Source organism: Fringilla coelebs, assembly GCF_963513975.1.
Source record: "Fringilla coelebs genome assembly, chromosome: 1".
NCBI classification, from domain to species: Eukaryota; Metazoa; Chordata; class Aves; order Passeriformes; family Fringillidae; genus Fringilla; species Fringilla coelebs.
Genome location: NC_140028.1, coordinates 38,253,734 through 38,275,486, shown reverse-complemented (window position 1 = coordinate 38,275,486; position 21,753 = coordinate 38,253,734). Strand labels below are relative to the sequence as shown.

The window sequence follows — 21,753 nt, the reverse complement described above, 5'->3', positions numbered from 1 at the left end:
CTGCTTTCTTGTGGTAAATTAGTACATAGTAACACTAACTAAAGTTGTATTTCTCTTCTTAATTCCTCTTTTGTTCACCCTCTTGGTGTCTCCCACTACACATGGATGGTTTAAACTCAGCTCTCCTCTGTGCACTGACTGGATTAAAAAGGAATAGTTATCACGAAATCTGCAACTAGAAATATCATATTATGTCTCAGTGTAATAGCTGTAACATCTTACTATGTCTCAGCTGTAATAACTGGACTTCGTACATTTGATTAAGTCCCCTTATTTATCAATATCCCATATGGACAATTAGCTGACAAGTTACAAAATGCACTCTGTCTTTAAAAGTTATTCTGAATCTAACAATGCTAACAGAATGCTGCCTACTCAGTAGTAATTAATGCATTTACTCAGTAGTAAGCAGCCACAAGTCTTAGCTTTTCATGAGCAAATAAGAGATTCATGATGGGATGCATTTAAGTTGCAACTAGCAGACAACTTATTGGGAGCTATTGCTTTTATCCTATGATTAGACCAAGAATTCAGTTTCCTTAAGACAAGAAATGGTGCCAATTTTAAATTGTTAAAAATGTTTAAATAGTGTGCTGGCATCACTAGCAAAATTTTAAATTATTAAAGCGGAAATAATTGAAATCTGTTATACCTTTTATACTTTTTTCACATGCTTCAGAGCGGGCAATGAAAATGAATGCATTCTGCTTCAGGGATTCTAGGTGGGTTCACTTAAATTAAATGCACATTCCTCCAGCTGGGATTCACAGACTGTGGGAGAATATTCATCAGGAGTTTTTTTTGTTTTTACTGGGCTTATTTGTAGACAGATTTGAAAAATTGTACATAGAAAGGCTCTGAACTGTTAGACTTAATTTAAGAAAAAAAAAATTAAAATACGTATGTGTGAAATCAAATTTAAATAGGTAGCTTCCATTTGACATTTATTATAAAACTGAATTTTAAAAGAGCCAGATAAATTAAATACAGTTCAATGCAATCTAGCCAATCTGTACTACATTAACGTTTTTCATTCTCCAGGATGTAGTGCCTCCCTGTGCTTTTTTTTCCCTTTAACATTAAAAAGCAGTGATATTTGAAAGCTTACAATTATAAAGAATTGAATTTCTTTTGCCCATTGAATTCCTTTTTTCTTTTTTGTTGACTTAAATATAAGAATTATTTTAAACTCAGATGATAAATGATAAGGTTTTTCATCTCTGACCTTTGCGTTGCTTTCAGCGACTCAAAAGGTTTAACCTTTACTTGAAAAGCCATGTACTGATCTAATGGGATCTTTAAGGAGAACAGACATAACATTCTGATATATACATTTGCACGCTATAACCTTTAGCTCATAACCATATTCCAAGGTCAATTTAAGCACAGCTGTTACCTGCACTTGGGACACAGTCAAAGGATAGCGAAAGAGTATCCAGGTGACACCTTCACTGCAGGGTGGAATGGTTAGAGAGCCCTCATACACCCAGTAGTCACGCAGAAGAGGATCTGAAACCAAAAGAAATGTGGAATTTTAATGACTATTAGGAAGTTAATGGTGGTTTTCAGTGACAGCTTATGACAGCTGTGGGCGCACTCGCATGACAAGGTTAGAAAGCAGAAACTAAGGTATGAATTTATAACCTGCCAAGCATTGCCCACTACTTCCTCATATGAATGTATATGAGCTTGTGGTCATTATATTACAGTAAGTTACCCTGCAGATGTGCATTTTAGATGTGAAAATGCCACTTGGTAGATGTGAAAAATAACCAGTGCACAGCTCTTTAAATTAACACAGTAAAAAAACAATGTTATGGGAATAAAGGATTTCCTGTTAATGTCAAAAGCTAAAAAGAGACGTATTTTGAATGCAGAGGGTCTGTGGTGATTGAATTTTAACTGACTTCTACATTTAGGATATGTCTCAAGAATTAATTTTATTTCATTTTTTAGAAAAAAAAATCAATGAAAATTCAGCTGAAGAAAAACTTTTCACTTTGCAGTTCTGCTGACATTGTTTTTGAGATGTATTGGTGCTTCCTACCTTTGGAAAAGTGAGTTGAATTTCAGAGGGGGAAAACATCAAGGTTTACCTTATCATGACATAATTTTTTACATTTATATGTTTATTAATGTGTTTATAAATAACTGTTAGGATAAACAGTTGCCGCTGAATAAAATGTACAATATTTTGTGCATGCAGAGTTTTAACTCTACATAAAAGATATTTAATTTTCATTATTTTAATTTTAATTTCTCATAGAGTCCAATCACACTACACATCATAAGTGAGACAGAACAGGGCTTTCCTTTGCTGCTGTAGGCCATACAACCTAAAAAGTACCAAAAAAAGGGAGAGAACACTGCCTAAAAAAGGAGAGAAAACTGCCTGACTGTAAAAGAGGGTTTCTCAAGAAACAAACCTAGAGAGAAACTGGAGACAAAGGGTGGTTAATCATGGCATGGAGAACCAGGGGGAAGGTTGTGACTAACTTGACAGGGACAGAATGGGATACTGGAAACAAATAAACCTGCTTGGTGGCACTAACCTGTTACTGTCATTTCACTACTAGCTCAGAGGAAAATCAGTAGAATTAAATCTTGCTAATGAAGCCTGTGATTGTCAGTAAATGGATTTTGTTTTGTTGGTGTAATTTTCTTTCTCAGCTAGGAGATGATGTAGCAAATCCACTGAGAGCAAGTTGCATTATCAAACACTCAAAAGTTAAGAACTGCAAGAATTAATTCAGCCCATCCTGTGCATGCATCGTGATACAGTGCTGTCACATGATCATGTGTGTCTTTTCTGGAGAACCTTTGCATTTACTTGCAAAGACAGATGGTTTTGATTTGAAAAGTACATAATATTATTTCGAATTCTCGGTACAATATGAGGCGTTTGGAATTCTTTTTCTTATGCTATTGAAATCCTACTTGTTAGAATATTTTCTCATTTTTCATATTTCTAATGCACTCGTTTCACCAGTGCCTGAGAGCTTAAATGAATTAATTTATCCTCCCATACCCCTGAGTGTGAGGAAGGATAGATTATCCCCTCAATTTACAGCTGGGGAACTGAGGCAGAGAAGATGAGGTCAAATGCATCTATTCATTTGAGGTGTCCAATATGACATGCTTAGAACCTGATTTCTCAGAGTATTTAACTTTCTATAGCACATAAAACAGTCAGAGCACTGCTCCCATTGACTTCTCTTGGAGGTGTAAGCACTCAGCACTTCTGCAAATCAGACCCCATGATCTCAAGTCGGGCACCTGGAAAATGAGGAACACAGAGATGACTTGTGAGCATTTTTGTTTATGTGATTTGATCAGCATCAAACAGGAGCTGTGAGGCAGGGGTCCTGTAAAAAATAGCTTATGGTCATGCAACCAGGTGATGTTTCATCATGGATATGCATGAGAGGCACAGGCTGCCTTAATTCCTGCAATTCCTAATTGCTGAGACTTGACTTTGCAACTTGTACAATATTCTTTTGATATAATTAATATAGTTTAATGTAGACCTGGGCTACTTTGAAAAATTAAAGATCTTGCCACTACGACAGAGCTTAGCTCAAATGGATTCCTTGCAGAAGCTTTTCTTTTTAGAAATGTTTGTTTAAAAAGTCACATTTCTTACTGTTACTCTCTAACTTTTAGCTACGTAAGTTTGAATTTGCCTCCCTTTGTCACTTCTCCTTTTTGCTATCCAATTGTCATTTCATAATGGAACTGTCTTTTGATTCTGCCAGAAAATGTTACCTTGTTAAGTGGGTAGCCTTACACTTCCTACTTTATGCCCAAGTAGAGAAAGGAATACACACAGCTGTCTCTCTGGATGGGTGGGTAAATCCTCAGCAAAGCTAGCCACGGTGTTGTCAGCACTACACAGCCCGCAGTATCACATCCCACTCACATGACAAAGGTGACATGACAGATTTACAGTAAATTCCAACGAGAATTCACCACCATCCCTGTTAGGATGTGCATTATCAAAATGCATTACCACTTTATGGGACACACTCAGGCTGGCAGTTCAGGCTAGGCTTTAGATTAAGATTGTCTCAGCCCCTGCAATCAGCTACTAATCCACACACAAAAAGTTAAAAAAGTGCAAAAGTAAGCAAAGACACCTACCTGGCAATAAAGAGTTGGGATTAAAACAGGGTATTGTTTTGGACTTTCCCTGAAAAAATGAATACAAGTCAATCTCATCTCTAGCTTCTAATCACAATGCTGATGAATGCCGAGGTAAAACACATTCTGTGTTCTTTTACCGTTAAGCCTTGCATTCCTGTGGAAAGCAACCTCACTAAGAGCACCCATTTAATCATCATTGCATTTCTCCCTGCAGCTACAAACATGTATTTTTATCCTATTTTTTATTTCATTTTTAAGCTTATCCCAGCAATTTGTTAACTTTCTGCCTTTAGCACCTGGAATTCTTTCAGGTCCCAGCCTTGAAATTCTCTGTATGAAATTCAGGGGTTTCGTACAAAAAGAGTTAAAAAAACGAGGGCCAAAGTGAGCTTTGCTTAACTGATGTGGATAACACTTAATAAAATAATGCTGGTCCCTCATATTTAATACATAAAAATGTTATGTATGCCAAAGTGTGTTTGATGCTGATCCTTTGAGAGGCACCATTATAACACAGTCACACAATGGTGAGGCCTTTCATGACCTTCCTCTGCTTGGCTGTTGTCTCAGTAATGAAATTAGAGTTCCATATACTATTGTTTTCTCTGACACTTTTATAAATAAAGAATTTATAATAAACATCATGACTGAATTTTACCATATATTATTTGACTAAAAGATTTCAATTCCTTTCTTATTTTTCTGCACTTCAGTGTCTGCTGAAGTGAATGGTAATCTCTTCAGACCAATAAAAATATGTGTCATCAATACATTACAAAATCCTTTTAAAATCAAAGAAATGTATGATTATTTCTGTGTTACAGATCATGAAGCAAAGAGTTGAAAGTTACTTGCCCAAGGTAATTTAAGATAGTGTCAACATTTTGGAGAGCACTCAAATCTCCTCAGTCCTGCTAGGATTACTACCTGTCCTTCAGGATCCCCAGACATAATCCACTTGACAAGTCAGCACTGTGTTTTTGTTGATTTCCCTGCAAGTTAATATGGGTGCTCACTTCATCTCTTCTTTCCCTCTACAAATTAAAACCAGATAAGTTTGGAGACATGGCTGCTGGTGTTCACTAAGCATGTTGCAGTGCTTACACTCACACTGACTCCATGAAAATCACTGAAAAGGTAGGACTTGCAAGCAGTTACTGGTATAGATCAAACTTCCTGGCCACCAGAAAAAAAAAAGTATAAAAATACATATTAGCTGAATAATATTATCTGAATAAAACACTGAGGTTATCACGCTGGCCACCAAATGATGGCTTTTATATGTGGTTTTAGCACAGACACATCTGAAATCTTTCTCTTGGCTCCCTACAGACCCTGTGCTGGTCTCTCTGGCCATCAAAGGAAGGATTGCTTCAGACAATGCCTTACCTTGTACTGGATGTCCTGAAGAATTTCAGTTACAGCCTTCAGGCCCACGTGCTCTTTTCCTATCTGAAATACAGCAAGCAAAGGTGAATTCCAGTACCTTGGTATTTCAGAAACTGTGAGGCAAAACACAGGTCAACCAGAACAGTAAGTACTATAGCTGTTTTTAGTTTAGCTACACAACCTTGTGTTAATCAAATACACTGATACATGACAACTCCAAAAAATTAAATCATTATAAAACCACCAGCCAAAAGTAAACAGGGCTTAAATAACTTTAAAGCAGAGACAAACTCACAGAACAAAAGAGTCATAATTAAGTCTGGTAAGTGTTTATTAACCCTGTTTTGCAGCACCTGCTCTATGTGGGGTCAAGTTCATGCAGTATTGTGGCATATAGATGCCAAGGACACAGTTTGTCCTTACCAGTTTTTTGTCAGAAAAGTACACAGAAAGGAACAGAGTGAACTAGCATAACAGAAAATTTTTGAATTTGTTCCCATAGCGTTGCAAATCTGGCCCAAGGTATCTCTGAAGCTCAGGGGAGTTTTTTGCTGCCTGCAGAGCACAGAACAGCAGATTCCCTCTCCCACAGCATCTCTGGGACCGTGCCAGTGAGAGCCAGGCTGCAGCACTGCCGCTACTGAACGCCTGCGAGGCACAGAAGATGGGGCTCTAAAGAAACACACCGAGATAAGAGACTCTAATTTTATATGGACCTTGCTCACTCTGCACACTAAACTCAGCTGCTTCTGACTCAAATCACCCATTCCAGGATCCTAGTTTTACCTTCAGGACAAAATCAGAAGAGGCAGAATGGCCTTCCACTTGATTTCTTTGCCAACATGTACAAATACAAGGTGAGGAAATAAACCAGCATGAGTGAGAAGGGGAGAGCTAGACCCTTAAAAATTTGTTTGCATTTTGTTTCTCTTGGAATACAACAACACAGTAGCCACTGTAAGGAACCAACTGAATGTCAACAAAAGGTACTTTGTTACGTCTATAAATTCAAGAGTATTTTCTTTTGCTTCAGAATGGAATTTCAATTTCAAACTTTTCAAAGTGCATAAAAGATACTGAAGTCACTTTAAAGATGCTGCTTCTAAATTAATAATTCCCAAGGGCTGTAACTTAAATCAGTAAAAATATTTTCATTGACCTTAAAATAAAGTGTTTTGAGAACCATGGTGCAAAATTATTTTTCCATACCTTTACCAAGAAAAAAATGATCACCAAAGTTCCTCTCCCTGTTCCTTTAATAAACAGCTTAAATATTATTTTTCCTTGGTCAGTTGTAATTATGCCTTTCTTGGCTAATGAAAAAGCTTTTTTGGAATGCTTATGAGAACTGGAGTGGGTGACAGACCAGAAATGGAAAATGTATCATTGAAGTTTCAAATTTATTTAGGAACTTATATATAACTTTCTAACTGACTTGAAGGTTACCTCTGCTGGAATGAGAAGGTGACTTACATAAGCAATTATCACACAGCCCTCTAGGACACAAAGCTGAAGACTTTCTAACTTCCATTTTTAGCAGTTCTATCTGAGTGTTGAGGCGGTAACCAACGCACCTTTAAATTCAGAGGTAAAGCTCAAAGGCACTCATAAACTCGTTATGAAATTCGACAAATTAATAATATCACTGTGCAAGAAAATCCATTTGATCTAAGGATGAACTTTAAACCTCTCCCTCCAAACCCATTTAAATAAAACAGTTTGGCATTTCTCATGAGGAAGATGAGAATCTCGTGTTTGAGGACTAAAACTGAAAATCTTTATAGGGTGCAGACCTTGAAAAACCTTCAACAGCAATTAGATTATAGTGCTAACTTCCCAGATTTCATTACACCTTGTCCCCAGGAAGCTTTGAGCCTCCTCATTGCAGGCTTTTCTGAGGGTCTCTGGCAAGTCTTGTTAACATTCTCAGTCTCTGAAGAAGTGAAATGACTCCACCTCGCATTTGTCCTGAGTGAAGAAACACACTTGCTCCTGTTCAGGAAAGCACAATTCTACTACCAGTTTTCAGCAGTGCCAATGGCTTTGTAGGCCTTTTTGTTAATCTTTCCTCCTCTCCTCTGTCTATTTCCTCAACTCCTGAACAACAGACCCAGCCAGGAACTAAGAGAAATACATCACAGAGATAGTGAAGCACTTGTCCCCCCTGACAGCCCTCATTCTGCTCTCAGAGGAATGAAGATTGGATGTAGACTTACAGCCAGAGTCCCAGAGGTGCCTATGTATTATCCCTTCTATAGTGAACATACTTCCAATATCCTGCTCAAACAAGAACTGATTGCTTGGCACACCTATAGGAGACACGACTGAAAAATACCTTGCAAATACAATTCCGGCAGTCATACATTGTTTTCTTTCATGAAATCATTAAAAATTCAATAACAAGGAAAGGACCTCATTATCCTCAGACAAATGACAGTGCATCGTAACAAGTGTAACACAGGAAACTCACCTGCACAAACAAAGCAATAATAGCTATGCCATGCTTCTTCCCTACTGCCTCATCAATGCTGCTGTACAGTGTGGAGTTCCAGTGCATTAGATGAAGCTGAAACAAAGCAGTACAAACAGAGCAATAGAGAAATATATTTTGTAATTAAAACCACCAGCAATTAGCATCAATCAACAAAGCCTCAGCATGTTGTGTGTGTGCATGCATGACTACACGTATGTGCACACTCCTGGCTGTGCATGCAGGGATAAGTGGATTTAGTTATTATAGCACATATTGTAAATATCAGGTACACCAAGGAAAAAAACTAGATAAAGTTGTGGATAAAGCGATGTACAGCCAGTTACTAAAACTCTACATCAAAGGTGTGAATGACTATAGTAATGATGACTCAACAACTCTCTCAATCTGAATACTGAAATAATGTCAGCTAATGAAATCCACCAGCACTGCCCCTCAGCCAGCCAGCTCTCTCCCCAGGTAGGAGAATTATTATGGACACAGGCTGTCCAAACACCTCAGACTGACTGACTGAACTATCATTTGTCTCACACACTACCTCCCGAGACAAATCATTCAAATGTCAGTAGTAAGAGAAGTGATTTCAGAAAAGGTTAAACACAGAGAAAGTCAGGCAGAGAAAAGTGGCTTGAGGATCACCTTAGGGGTAAGGGTGAAAGAAAGAGATGGTAAAGAGCAAAGGAGCTAATGCAGGAATACGTGGGAGGCAGTAGACACTGGATAGTAAACACAGAGTCTGCTGTGGTAAAGTGTCACAGCATAATCTGGGAAGTAGTGATTGAGAAAAGTGCTGGAAGACAGACTAGCAGGAAGCTGGAAAGGGAAGAAGGGAGGGGAAGGAGATGAGGGGAAAAGTGCTGGAAAACAGTGACATTTGGAAAGGAAAGGGAGAGGAAGGAAGGAAGGAAGGAAGGAAGGAAGGAAGGAAGGAAGGAAGGAAGGAAGGAAGGAAGGAAGGAAGGAAGGAAGGAAGGAAGGAAGGAAGGAAGGAAGGAAGGAAGGAAGGAAGGAAGGAAGGAAGGAAGGAAGGAAGGAAGGAAGGAAGGAAGGAAGGAAGGAAGGAAGGAAGGAAGGAAGGAAGGAAGGAAGGAAGGAAGGAAGGAAGGAAGGAAGGAAGGAAGGAAGGAAGGAAGGAAGGAAGGAAGGAAGGAAGGAAGGAAGGAAGGAAGGAAGGAAGGAAGGAAGGAAGGAAGGAAGGAAGGAAGGAAGGAAGGAAGGAAGGAAGGAAGGAAGGAAGGAAGGAAGGAAGGAAGGAAGGAAGGAAGGAAGGAAGGAAGGAAGGAAGGAAGGAAGGAAGGAAGGAAGGAAGGAAGGAAGGAAGGAAGGAAGGAAGGAAGGAAGGAAGGAAGGAAGGAAGGAAGGAAGGAAGGAAGGAAGGAAGGAAGGAAGGAAGGAAGGAAGGAAGGAAGGAAGGAAGGAAGGAAGGAAGGAAGGAAGGAAGGAAGGAAGGAAGGAAGGAAGGAAGGAAGGAAGGAAGGAAGGAAGGAAGGAAGGAAGGAAGGAAGGAAGGAAGGAAGGAAGGAAGGAAGGAAGGAAGGAAGGAAGGAAGGAAGGAAGGAAGGAAACTATCTACTGAAAGATAATATGCACTTTGAACATGAGTTTTTCCAGAAATAAATGTAAATGTAATCTCTATGTCTAGGTCTGATAACACAGTAGAGCTTCAACATCCTAAGCACAGCTGCTTTGAAGTTTATCTGCCAACTCTTAGACTTAATTTCCGTTGTAAAATCATGCTTAATGTTTTGTTCAGTCATGTGTCTAAGAAGTTAAAATGTCATTTTTATAGCTAACATTGTTTCCACCTTCAGCAAAATTATTTTTTAAAGCAGTGTATCTTCCTACTTTGTTTTTTATTTCTGTGGAGAAACAGCCTCTGTGAAATGCTTATTGCCCCTTACACAACAGGAGCTCATTGAGGCATCTCAGCATTTCAGAATACCAGTTCTTCAAGCAATCACTCTCCACTTATTTATTTCCAATATGAATTTTAGGCACTCCTCTTGATGACTGTTATTCCAAAAGTAAATAGAAACTTTTAAATGAACATATTGTAAATTGAATTAAATTCCAGATTATCACACAAATAACTTTATTCACTTTGATCAAAGGCATCTGTTGTGGCAAAAAAAATTAAACATTTTTCTTAGCAAATACAATAAATCATTTTTATATGAGAACACTAACATAAATAATCTATTTGCCCACAGCTACAAAACTTCTAGACATACAAATGCCCCCTTTAGAACTAAGCCCATGGATTAACTTGGTTGTGTACATTTTATCACTAATAAAAAGCTTTGTTACCCATTTGATTTGCCCTTGGATTTTAAAGCCACAGGATCCATCCAATAATGTGATTTTTGTCTCCGGGGTTTTCTCTCCAGAAGAGCCTGGCGTTCACACCAGCTCCCCACTAGAGGGGGATCATGGAGTCCCACAGCCCACACCAAAATCCTGACGTTAAGAGGGAAATGTGGAAGAAAAATTGGTTGTGGTATCTACAGTGGGGACGGCAGTGTTACATTCCCTTGGAGGTGAAGTCTAATCTGACATCTGCATTCTGACAACAGCATGTTTTCTCTAAACAGAGCCGAAAGGAAAACGCTGAACCCCAGAAAGAAGAAAATGAACAAGCACTTCAAATTGTTCAAGCAATGACCCCAGTTAATCCAAAACCAGAATGTCCTATCTTAAGCAGTAGGTTCATCAGGGCACAGATTTCCCTGTGATAAGGCCACATCACCTAGAAAAATGACACCAAAACCTCTGTGTAATGCTATAAAATGCTAAGAGCTCTAGAATTAGTCTGTGCAGCAGTACGTACATACCTAAAGGTAATGCTGACACCCCCAAACTAGGTTCAGGTTTAGCAATCAACATCACTGAAGGTACTCAGAAACTGGCCATCAGCACTTTCTGGTCTAAAGGTTTCTGGAACTTTGAGGGTCTGCTCAAGGATGTTTAAATTCCATAGTAGGGTCCTTGGAACAAGATCCATCATTTTGTACTGGGTTGCTAACACCCAAAGTAGAATGAATTTCTGATCTGTGCTTGAAGATGGCCATAATAGTGTTAAAGATGGCCATAATTACAGTGGATTAGTGATATATTTTTACACAGCAGGTTGCAAACTTGCTGTCATAAACACTAAAGAAAACAGGTGGAGAGCACTCCTAAACCCCTGACAGTAGATGACTGGGGAGTACAACAAAAAGTGGTCAGGCTCATATGTTCTTTCTACATAGCACTCTTTATTTATAGTGCTAACCATAGCACACTGGATGCACTGCAGTGTATTTGTTACCTTCCCGTGTCCTGACTCAAGGTGACATTCAGAATTAGCTCTTCACAGAAAATGTGAATCTATCATTAGTGATTTACAAAGTGAAATTAGAAAGTCAACCTAATGGAAAATAATAATTAATACCATGATATTTCCAAACAGCAGGCCAATGTGTCATTTAACTCTATAAGACGATGCATGCACACTCAAATAATTAAACACATTTGGTTATGCACTTAAATAAATGGAAGTCAAATTATTTCTTTTACAAGAAAAATGTAGCTCAAAGCAGGGCTGGGTAAGTACATGAAAAAGTCATTCAGAAAGTGAGGCTGCAAGGAAGTAGTAAATGTTGTTGTAAAGCGTGTGGGTTTTTTAAATCATGTTTTATCCTGCGTATTTGTTGCTCTCTGGAGCTGTTCTGACTTTTGTGTGTTCTTTTTTATTTGTAATGTAACATTAGATATAAACACCAGACAACAGTTTTCAAAAAAAGATGGCAACAAGTCTACAAACATGACAAAATCTGAACTCTTGAGAGTACGGACCACAAAATCATGGCCTATAACTCTTGTTAATATTTATGGGAATCAGATGTGCACAGAGGAAAGACCACAGTGCTTTCACAAGTCTTGAAACTGTCACTATGATATAATGCCCATGCACATGGATGACATCATATCCATGCCTCTGTCTTTCACAACTAGGAATAATCACAGAGGCTAATAATGTTCTGTATTTTAGTAACCTTCATTTTTACATTTGAGACAGCTGTTTGAAAAGTGCTCAGTCACAAGGGGTGCCAGCCCCTGATATGAACATAACCATGCAGGGCTTTTTAAACAATCAGTTACAGTGCACTGGCAGCTTCCCATTGTGTGGTTTTCATCCAGAGTACAAAGCAGCCACACATGTCAGTGTGGCAGGAAAGGCTCTGCTCACCTTGTCAGATAATGTTTTGTTACTTTGCAGTTATGATGGCTCTACAGAGCCAAAATGAGTCAGCTATGCTGTTACTGACTATGGGTGACTGGCTTGACATGCCAGACAGTATATTTTTACAAAATAATCAGAAAGCCATCAGAAAATCCTTAGCACTCAAAAAATCCCCTTTTCTCTTGAAAGAACCATAATTTTGGGCCTTTTAATATTACAGCTGTAAATCAAAAAGCTGTTGTAGTGGCTTCTTTAAAATCAGATAAACTGAAAACTCATGAAGGCAAATAATAATAAAGTGCTGATAAAGTTGATATGCTCTGAAGTGAACAGCTGGAGAGACTCTCCTACACGGTGAAGATTAAGAAATCATTCCAGGTAGGAGACCAAACCCCCTGGAAGGATTATTCTGTATGGAACAAATTCTGAGAAACTTCTCAATTTTCATCCAGACCCACTCAACCAAAAGGCTACTGAACCCAATCCTTACTAAGCAGAAGTTGACAGACATTAGCAGGGGGCCTGTCTCAAAACAAGACTTTCTGTGAACTGAGTAAGGACCTGAGATCCTGGCTTTAAAATCAATAAACATTCATCAAATTAAAACCCTGCCCCTTAAATCCATTCCTTTCTCTACCACACAAATGCCTTCTATGTCAATATGAAGAGGCTTGATGGTAGATTTTTACACAAAATTGCAGTCCTGGCATGACAGATTCTGGCAGGGATCAGAGTCAATGTATATGACCTATCACATTCATCAGTTCTGGAAACCAGTGTCTCAATAAAAAACACAGTTACAAAAATGTACATTTTTCCCCTGTCTGGGGCACTGACTGCTCTATGGAATTCTGCAGGGTCTAAAGCTCACTGAGAGCAAAAGTGATCTTTTAAGCTCTGTTGATGACCTTACTTCATTCCCAGCTCACAGATAAAATATATAATGACAGGATAATTTATGTTGGAAGTTACCTCTGAAGTTCAACTCTTTCACAGCAGCGCCAACTTCAAAGTCAGCTACTAATTCAAAGTCAGATCAGGTTTTTCAGGTCCTTGTCCAACTAAGGTTTGCATATCTCCAACGACAGGAGTCTTACAACCTCTCTAGATAACCTGTTCTGTGCTTGACCTCCCCATAATTTATTTCTCCTTCTACCTAATCAGAATGTCTCCTATTGTAACCTGTGTCCCTTGCCTCTTGTTCTTTTGCACTCCTCAGGATTCTCTGAGCCCAGGCATGAATTGCCTGTGACCACCAAACCAGCGTCTCATGATTGACTCCTGAATGATGCCTCTTTCTCAAACCTCCTCAGTCATCCAATTGTTTGAATGACCATGTTTAACCTAAGCTTACTTTCAACTAAGCTTGCCCAACCCTTAAAATGTCAGGAAAGTTGCTACTAGCTCTGTCCCTTACTGTGACCTTCTGGTGTGCATGTGTCACCCAAGTGTCAGACCAAAAACGACACGGGCTAACTCCTTACAGGAAAATACATCCTGAAATAAACCACAGCTCATCATCTCTTATGAGGTATCTGATTAATGGCACGGGGAGAAGAAGAACTCTGCACCAGCATTTCTGCACTCTTGTATGATCTTAATGTTGCAAATTTGCTATGAACCTGCACAGTCTGGAATATCCTGCTACCACACAAAGCAGCTCATATGCTATCACTCCTTTCTTTATGAATACTTACTGCTAAATGACTGAAACTCTAATTTGCTGTTCAATGTGCTGTGTTTCCACTGGCTAAGTCAGGCAGTTTGGAATAGAGCTCCAAGCTCACACCCCATAGGAGTCAAAAGGAAATGTGCCAACAGCAAAAATCCTCCCAAACCCCTGGCACCAGAAGCAGGGTCTACAGGGGCCTGATGAAACCACTGGCAGCTCAGGCAGCAAGAGGCCACTAGAAACACCTGCCCAGCCTGGGTGCAGGTCCTGCCACAACTTAATTGGCAGCCATAACCCATATTGGAAGAACTTGTGACATGAGGGATTATTCTGTTCAACAGGCTCCTGTTTGTGCTCTACTCACAGTAGAAGACAAAAAATTTTAAATAATTGGATCACTTGGAATATCTGATTGGGCCACAATCATCAGTGGGCCTGCTTGAAACTGCAGCTGGCACAGTCAACCATTGCATTTTTTCCACTCTCTACACTCTTGATTGAGAAGCTAATTATTACAAAAGCTTCTTTCTTCAGTGCATGCCGCATCGTGTGTAAATTAATCTAGTAACCTTTGTTCCTTGCTCAGAACTAGGATATACAGCTATTCCTTTTTAGCTTGTGTCACAAGCTCCAGAAACGTCAGCTTAGCCTAATAATATTACAGGATAGAAGGCACCTCTCAACAGATCTCTCAAGGATGGGAGATTTGTCATTGCTCTCATATCTTCCCAACTATTATTTCAATACATACATGCTGTACATCAAGATAATAATAGGGGAATACTGCATCACAATGTCTTAATCAGAGGGGCACCTAAAACATGTCAGTCTAGAAATTCTGAGCAGACTGGGTTTCGTGATATTTCTGTCAGTGCTGAGAAAGAGTGTAGCTGAAACACTCTTTTGTTTTCATAAACACAGTCTCAGCGATAAATACATATCTCTAAGGTAAATTAAAGCAGGCTTAGAATTCCTCTGCTAAAGAGTGTAAAGATATCAAAGTTCTCCTGGACTCACCCAAGTTTGCCAGGGATCAGCACATTCCAGTTTCATCCACAACATGCCATAAAAATGGAGTAGAGAACAGTAAAAATGGCAAACTCTGGCTACCTAACTATGACCAGCAGGAAGACTTTTTCCTGGATTGAGAGGGATGAAGTGAAGCTCAGGATTTCAGCTGGTAATAGTGGAAGGCAACACAGTCTAGTTGTACAATAATAATGTGTAATTTCAACAGCACAAATATTGCGTAAGCAACATCTCAGGAGGACAAAATGTGGAAAAATTGTGTCTTGCTATTTTACATGTGCACAAGAATTTATGAGTTGATACTTGACTTGGCACTGAATTGTTTCAGGAAGCAATTGACTAAGCTGTTGGCAGTGACCATAACATACAGCAATTAAGTTCCAAATCCTCACAAGGGGACCAAACCAAGGATATGACCAGGGCACGCAGCTTCCCGAAAAGTGATTAAAAAACCAGAAAGTTAGTTATTAACAGCCTGAAGGAGAGGTTTAGAAAAATAAAGTTAATGGAATCGATACAGAGACTGCTTGAAAATATCTTAGGAGAAGCAGGAGTACGTGTACATACTTCTTTGTACACAAAACAAAGAAACGCATAGCCATAAAGTCTTCATGGTTAAACATTATAGTTTGGTCAACGTCAACATGCTTCCCTTGAAAATGCAAATGCAAATAGAAGCAAAATAAGTAGATCATGAACTCTGGGCAAAATTAAGAAGAGGATGAGAATGTCGTTAGGTTATAAATTAGTGCACTTGGTTTATGCTTCCAAACTTGAATTTTTCAAGGCTTCTATAGTGGATAGGTGCCAAAATGCCACTAAATTTCAGTATTATTTAAATGCTCTTTAAAATTCTATACATGGATCATTGTAATGAAAAAATAAATACATAAATACATAAAGGAAATAAAGGGAACTCTCTGCCTATCTTAGAAAGCAACACTAAGTTCATCACTAAGAGACATAACTGAAAGCAGTTCCAATGAACACAGATGACAACACTGTTAGCATTATCTCCTGATTAATATAAAGTAGGAGAAGAGAAAGCACAGCTTCTGCTCAACTTCTACTTGTTATAATTTATTGAAAGTGTTAAAGATTGAGCAGATCCAGTCTGCGCTTTAATCATCAGGCTCCAAGTATGTTCAGAACAAGATGACATTCCCTGAACAAAGAAATCTGTAATCTAAGATCAGAGAAATTAGGTGCACATAAATCAAGATGTAGCAGAGCACAAGGTATCCTGGAGATACTGTTCAAACAACTTCACAATCACAGAGTGAGATACTACGTTTCAGGTCAAAAGCTAAATTCACAGCTAAAACATGCTGAACATATGCTTGACTGGGATACCACGGTTCAGAACCTTTGCTGACTGCTGCTCTCCTCTCCATGAACATCTCTGAAAGAAGAACAGCTGTAAAAAAAAAGTTATTTTTGTTGAATTATAAAAGCAAGGACTGCAAAGACGCCTTTCAAAATCTATTCTCTTTCCAAACAAGCCAGCCTAGTGAAAGCAGAAGTAGCCAAAGCAATTGAGTGGGATACCTTCAGATGTGCCACAAAAGAGGTAACGAATCCTGGGACTATTGAATTAATTGCAGCATCTCAGGAAACACTATAGCAGTTTCTTTCGGCAAACTCACTAAAGAAGTATCTAGATAACAGAATAATAAAAACATTGCAACATCTAATATTAAACAGGAATCTCTGTTCCCTTTGAAAAGTCTAATCACATGCAGCATCCTCATTTCATTTTACAGAAAGAACTATTGGTTCATTTAAAAAATGAAATTAACAGCAGGAAGTACTGATGTACATGGAAAAACTCAAAACACGACAGCTACAAAGAGTAAGCTAAAAAGAAAAGCAATGGGAACCATAAAAATCCAACCAGCACTCTTCTTTCTGTTCTGGGAAACGAAGCCAGGAGGTCTAAAAACGTGGGGGAAAAAAAAAAAAAAGGAACCTTCATGGTTAATGCAACTGAAACACAGATGTTTTTACCTATGTCCTTGTTTGCCCACATAAGCCACTGACACATAACATTAGCTTGCCTGTTTCTTAGGAAAATCACTGGCAAAAACATCATAGGGTGTAGGGGAAACTGAGAATACAAAATTTATCATCTTTATGTATTTTTTTTTCTTCACGTTTGAAATCACAAGCACAGCTTATGTGTACTGGCACCAGAGATTAAAAGAAAACAGGAATTAATCAAAATTAACTTTTTTTAAACTGTAATGTAAGTATACAGGCTAAGAAAAGGACTGAAAAAGGCATGAAAGGACTGAAAATGTCCCTGTCTCTATGCTGCCAACTTTCAATATCAACTTAATGGTAAGAAACTAAACAGCTACACAGTTATTACTGTCAGATTCATAGCTCAGACTCTTCACTGTGCCAAGTTTCTGCTCAGTGTGCAAAGCAAGGAGCACCACAGAGCAGCTTATTGTTCCCTACCACGTTTGGCCCCAGCAAACATGCAGGCTGAAGTGCCCTGGGTCTGCCTTTACCTATGCTAACAGAAACAAATATACTTTCAAGCCTTTCTTTTTCCTTCCTTTGAAGTATGAAAGCCAGGAAGGAAAAGAGAGGATTTTACTGCAAAATTCTCCAGCCTGCCTTCACTCTGTGTTCTTACCAGTCTGAGAAGGTGCATGTGCATGTCTGCATGTGCTTTTATAGCTCCACACTTAGATAGGGTGAAGCTTGGAAAAAAGACTAGACCTTGATAGATAGTTGATTACATTACAGACTAGCAATATTACCAAGAAGACAGAAAACAGAAAGAGCTATAGGTCAAGCATTTAATTCTGGAATTGTTATTTATGTGACTAAGCATTTAATAAAAGCATGTTCAGTTCCAAAGTGTTGCCTGTAATCTATTGTCTTGGATTTAAAACCAGACTGTTTGTATGCAGAAGGTTTTAAATCACAGATTTCCTTTTCAATAGTAGATTCTCTCATGAAGGCAGAATAGAAAACACTCCTTCCCTGTTAATTTGCCATGTTTTGTTAATAACTGATTTGTATCCCACAGTTCCCTGTGTTTCAAAGGTAATGGTCTTTCTTAAGATATGATAATCTGCAGCTGCATATTATCTTCTTAAGTCATAATCTTGACTGTTATCCAGGGAGCAGTTGTTCTTCCATAATACACTCCTCTAGGAAACTCAGGCAGGTTTTTGTTTTCCTGTAATGTTGGCTAAGCTTCCTTTAAAATAATAAACTTTGTAATGCTTCTCCAACAGTCTTCTCTTGAATTTCAAGTTTGCAGATTGTGTAATAGCATGCCATACTTTTCCACAGTTCCATGAACTCCACCAATTTTGCTAAACTTTATCTGTTTCCCCATTCAGTTCATTATGTGGCTTAATGCTGGGACAATAAAAAGTCAGGAATGACCAGTATCTCATGAACAGCAGTGTGGCCTGTGGACCAGGGCATCAGATAGCCCTGTGGTCAAATTACTGAAACTGGACTTACAACCCAAGTTGGGTATTCCAAGACTACAGTGTCTGAAACCCTTACTAGAATTCAACCATCCAGGAATCCTGAGTCAGTTCTCCTCCAGTTCTACAAAAGGCATCATGTGTGATCATGGCCAAACAACATAATCCCTTTGAACTTGTTTCCCACCAGTTCTTTGGCAATAGCAAGAGAACTCATCTCCCTTGCACTGATGTTTTAAGGATTATATTATTTGTGCTCGTGATGCACTCAGGCACAACAGCAAATACTTCTGGAAGCCTCCTAAGGTTTCCGGATCTTAGGTGATCTACACATTTCATCGTCTACCTCTTGAGGGCCATGAGTGCACCATTAGTACAAATAACATGAAATTTGGGGCTAGGATCAAAAAGCTATTACTTCTGGTTTTTAGAGTATTTACTTATGCATTCGGGTCAGTCTTGGAACTGGTCCTGACTCAAGCATGCAGAAGGGAAAACAACAAAATAAGGAATCTCCTTTCCCCTTCTTCAACAAGTGATAAGTTTTAGATAGTAAAACTAGTGGTTAGGGCAAAGTGCCAGGGAAAACCAAATAGGAAAACCAAAGCAGCAGGAAACTGAAGCAAAATACATGCAGAGTGCCAGCAAGGATCATGGCAGAAATTAGAAAATTATGTACAACTGAAGCAAATCACAGCAAGGGCACACAGCCAAGAAAAATGGCAAAGACCTGAGCAGCAATCTTGTTGAGCTCCAAACTAAGTTTAAATCCTCTTCAGTAGTCCCATCTGCTAAGAGACTGCAGAATGCCTTTTCCCACAGCAGCTCCATAAGTAGCCATTCTGTTAGAGCTGGGGAACAGAATTTTCTATAAGGGTTGTCTGACAGCAACCCCTATATCCATGAATCCAAGCACTGTCAGCAAGACACTTATGTAAGAAAGTTGAGTTAAGGAGAAGGCAAAGCTGAAAATCTGCTCAAGGAATGGAAAAGAATTCCATAAAGTGTCAGAGGCTGTAGTGTTGCTACCACAGAGGGGTATGTTAAGAGCTCTCCTGTCCAAGGTTACACGCCTGCCTCCACAAGGATGCAGTGCCACCAAACAGGCTGCAACTGAACATCTCACCTTAGCCCAGCAGGGCTGCAAGAAAATTTGATGCAGGCAAAACACAAAGACTGCCTGTGGCTTCTGGCAGAACTAAACTGAGACTAACAGACTAATAGACTGAGATTGGGTCTAACAGGGAGCCCAGAGAAGAGCTCCCCTCCTCAGTTGCTCCTCATTTTCTTCTCATTCTCTTCTCCTTCACCCAGCTTTTCTCCTCTTGCAAATTTTTTCTTGTTACTTTGTCCTATTCTGCTCAGTATTTATTAGTTTGAACTATTTATTTCTTCAATGAATACTGAAATTCTCCATCCTGGTAGAAGTTACTAATCACAGATGATCGCAACTGCCACCTCAAAAGTGGTTTAGGTGCATAAGGGCCACAGAGCTTCCCCACACAAAACTGAAATTACTATTAAAAAACAGACAAAAAGATAAAGAGGCTTCAGTAAACACCGTTAACACCACTCCTCTTTGATCTGGTGTCTGGCAGCTCATTACATCTTCCACAATCCAATGAATATATTGTAGATTTTGCACAGAAGGGTAGCATATTTGCTGCCTCTAAAGGTGTGTACCTTTTTCCATAGGGCTTAACTTAAATTTTTTTCAGGTGTTAGACATGATAAAAGCACGTTTGTGCAAGGACATCAGCCCACTTTTGTACCTGATTTCAGGAACTCACACTAGAAAGCACATAGGTACATTCCTGAAAAAAAAACTATATGTGAGTGAGCAAAACAAGGGCCAAGCAAAGCCCATATTGGCAAATTACCCAAAACCTCCAGAGACTGCATGTGCCTACTCAGGTCAAATTAACCCTCAACAACAATAAAAACATAACTGAAAGAACTTAAAGCACTAGCAATCTCAGGAGTCATAAGCTGATCATGTGTGCTTTTACAATGATGGTAATTTTTTCTTTATCTTGTTGATGGTTTCATGTTTCCCTGTACACTGGGAGGAAACAAAGACCTCACAGCTTTGACCCACCACAAAAGCTCCAAAGAGAAGTCACATCACTTAGGGGATTGCATACATAGAATGTATGATACATAGAAAAGTGCAGAAAAATACTTTAAACACCTGCACATTTGGAACTAGGATCCCACATAATACAATTCACTGACAGTCCTGGAATAGGTGCTAAGACCAATTTTGCCCATGGAGTGCTGTGTAAATCTAAGTATTACTGTTACATTCCTAAATGGCTAACACGTAAAAAATTGCTTTTGTAGAAATCACTGAGATTAGAAAACAAAACTGAAAACATCTGTTTAAATATATTTCCTGTATTTTTTCCACACTTCTGTCCTCAAAAATTAAATACTCTCCAATGAAAATATTACTTTAAACAATTAGTAGTCTTATTCATGACCTGACGAGGATACTAGCTATTACACAAATGTCATCATTTCCTTATAAGGCACACTGTGTTTAATCACAGCTAAGAGTGTTCACCTGCAACGATTCCAAAATTTAGATTGTCCAAGACTATTAGTAACAAGTTAATATTCCACCAGAAAATTTGGACAGAGTCTGAGCAGAGTTCCAGACCTCAGCATGATGCTACATAAACTCTTCTGGAATCTGATATTTTTGCCTCCTGTTAAATTCATAGACATCCTTCATTCTAAGGTCTTGTGCTGTCAATATGAGTGGATTAATTATTTTTTTCACAGGCAGGCAATCAATGCAACCAACTAAGACAACAGGATTTACTCCTTGGTTTATCTTTTAGACTTTATTACTAGGATCACAGTCCTAATAAAGAAACCACGGTCATCATGGTTTGAATTCTGCTTGCCATTCACACCTACCCAGTCCTTCTGCAGCTTGTCAGTCTCTAAACCAAGAGGGAGAGACACACTGGCAAGTACACTGCTTCCCAGGCCTTCTATTACAATTAAAAATACTCTGGTTTATTTTTTTTAGTCCAGATAAGGTAATAGGAAAATGATTAAAAGAGACAGCAAGGTCAAATAGCCTTGGCAAAGAATATTACAAGTTGGCAAAAATTAAATTTCTGTGTTGAAAGCATGATACTTTCTCTCAAGAAATGCCAGAAAGGGTGTGCACTGTGTGCAGATATCTGATATCAGAGCTAGGCACAGGGAAAACGCCACACTGAAGACTGCAAAGGCTTTAGTAGGTAAGTGTAATGTTAACAGCCTCACCTGAGGCCCTAAAGCTTTAACTGTGTTAGATGAGTACTTCGGGAACCATTTCTTGTTAACAAAGGAAAAC

General features: G+C 38.8%; 1 protein-coding gene across 1 annotated transcript in view; it reads right to left on the bottom strand.

The window, feature by feature from the left end:
* The window catches only part of CA8 (carbonic anhydrase 8), a gene marked incomplete at its 5' end in the record, with an annotated part of 49,813 nt that overhangs the window by 18,842 nt on the left and 9,218 nt on the right, over window positions 1-21,753 (bottom strand). Inside the window, 4 exons of the mRNA XM_084226484.1 lie at window positions 1,397-1,509; window positions 4,141-4,189; window positions 5,533-5,595; window positions 8,003-8,098. Of these exons, the coding sequence (XP_084082610.1) occupies window positions 1,397-1,509; window positions 4,141-4,189; window positions 5,533-5,595; window positions 8,003-8,098 (321 nt within the window). The remainder of the gene's footprint in view (window positions 1-1,396; window positions 1,510-4,140; window positions 4,190-5,532; window positions 5,596-8,002; window positions 8,099-21,753) is intronic.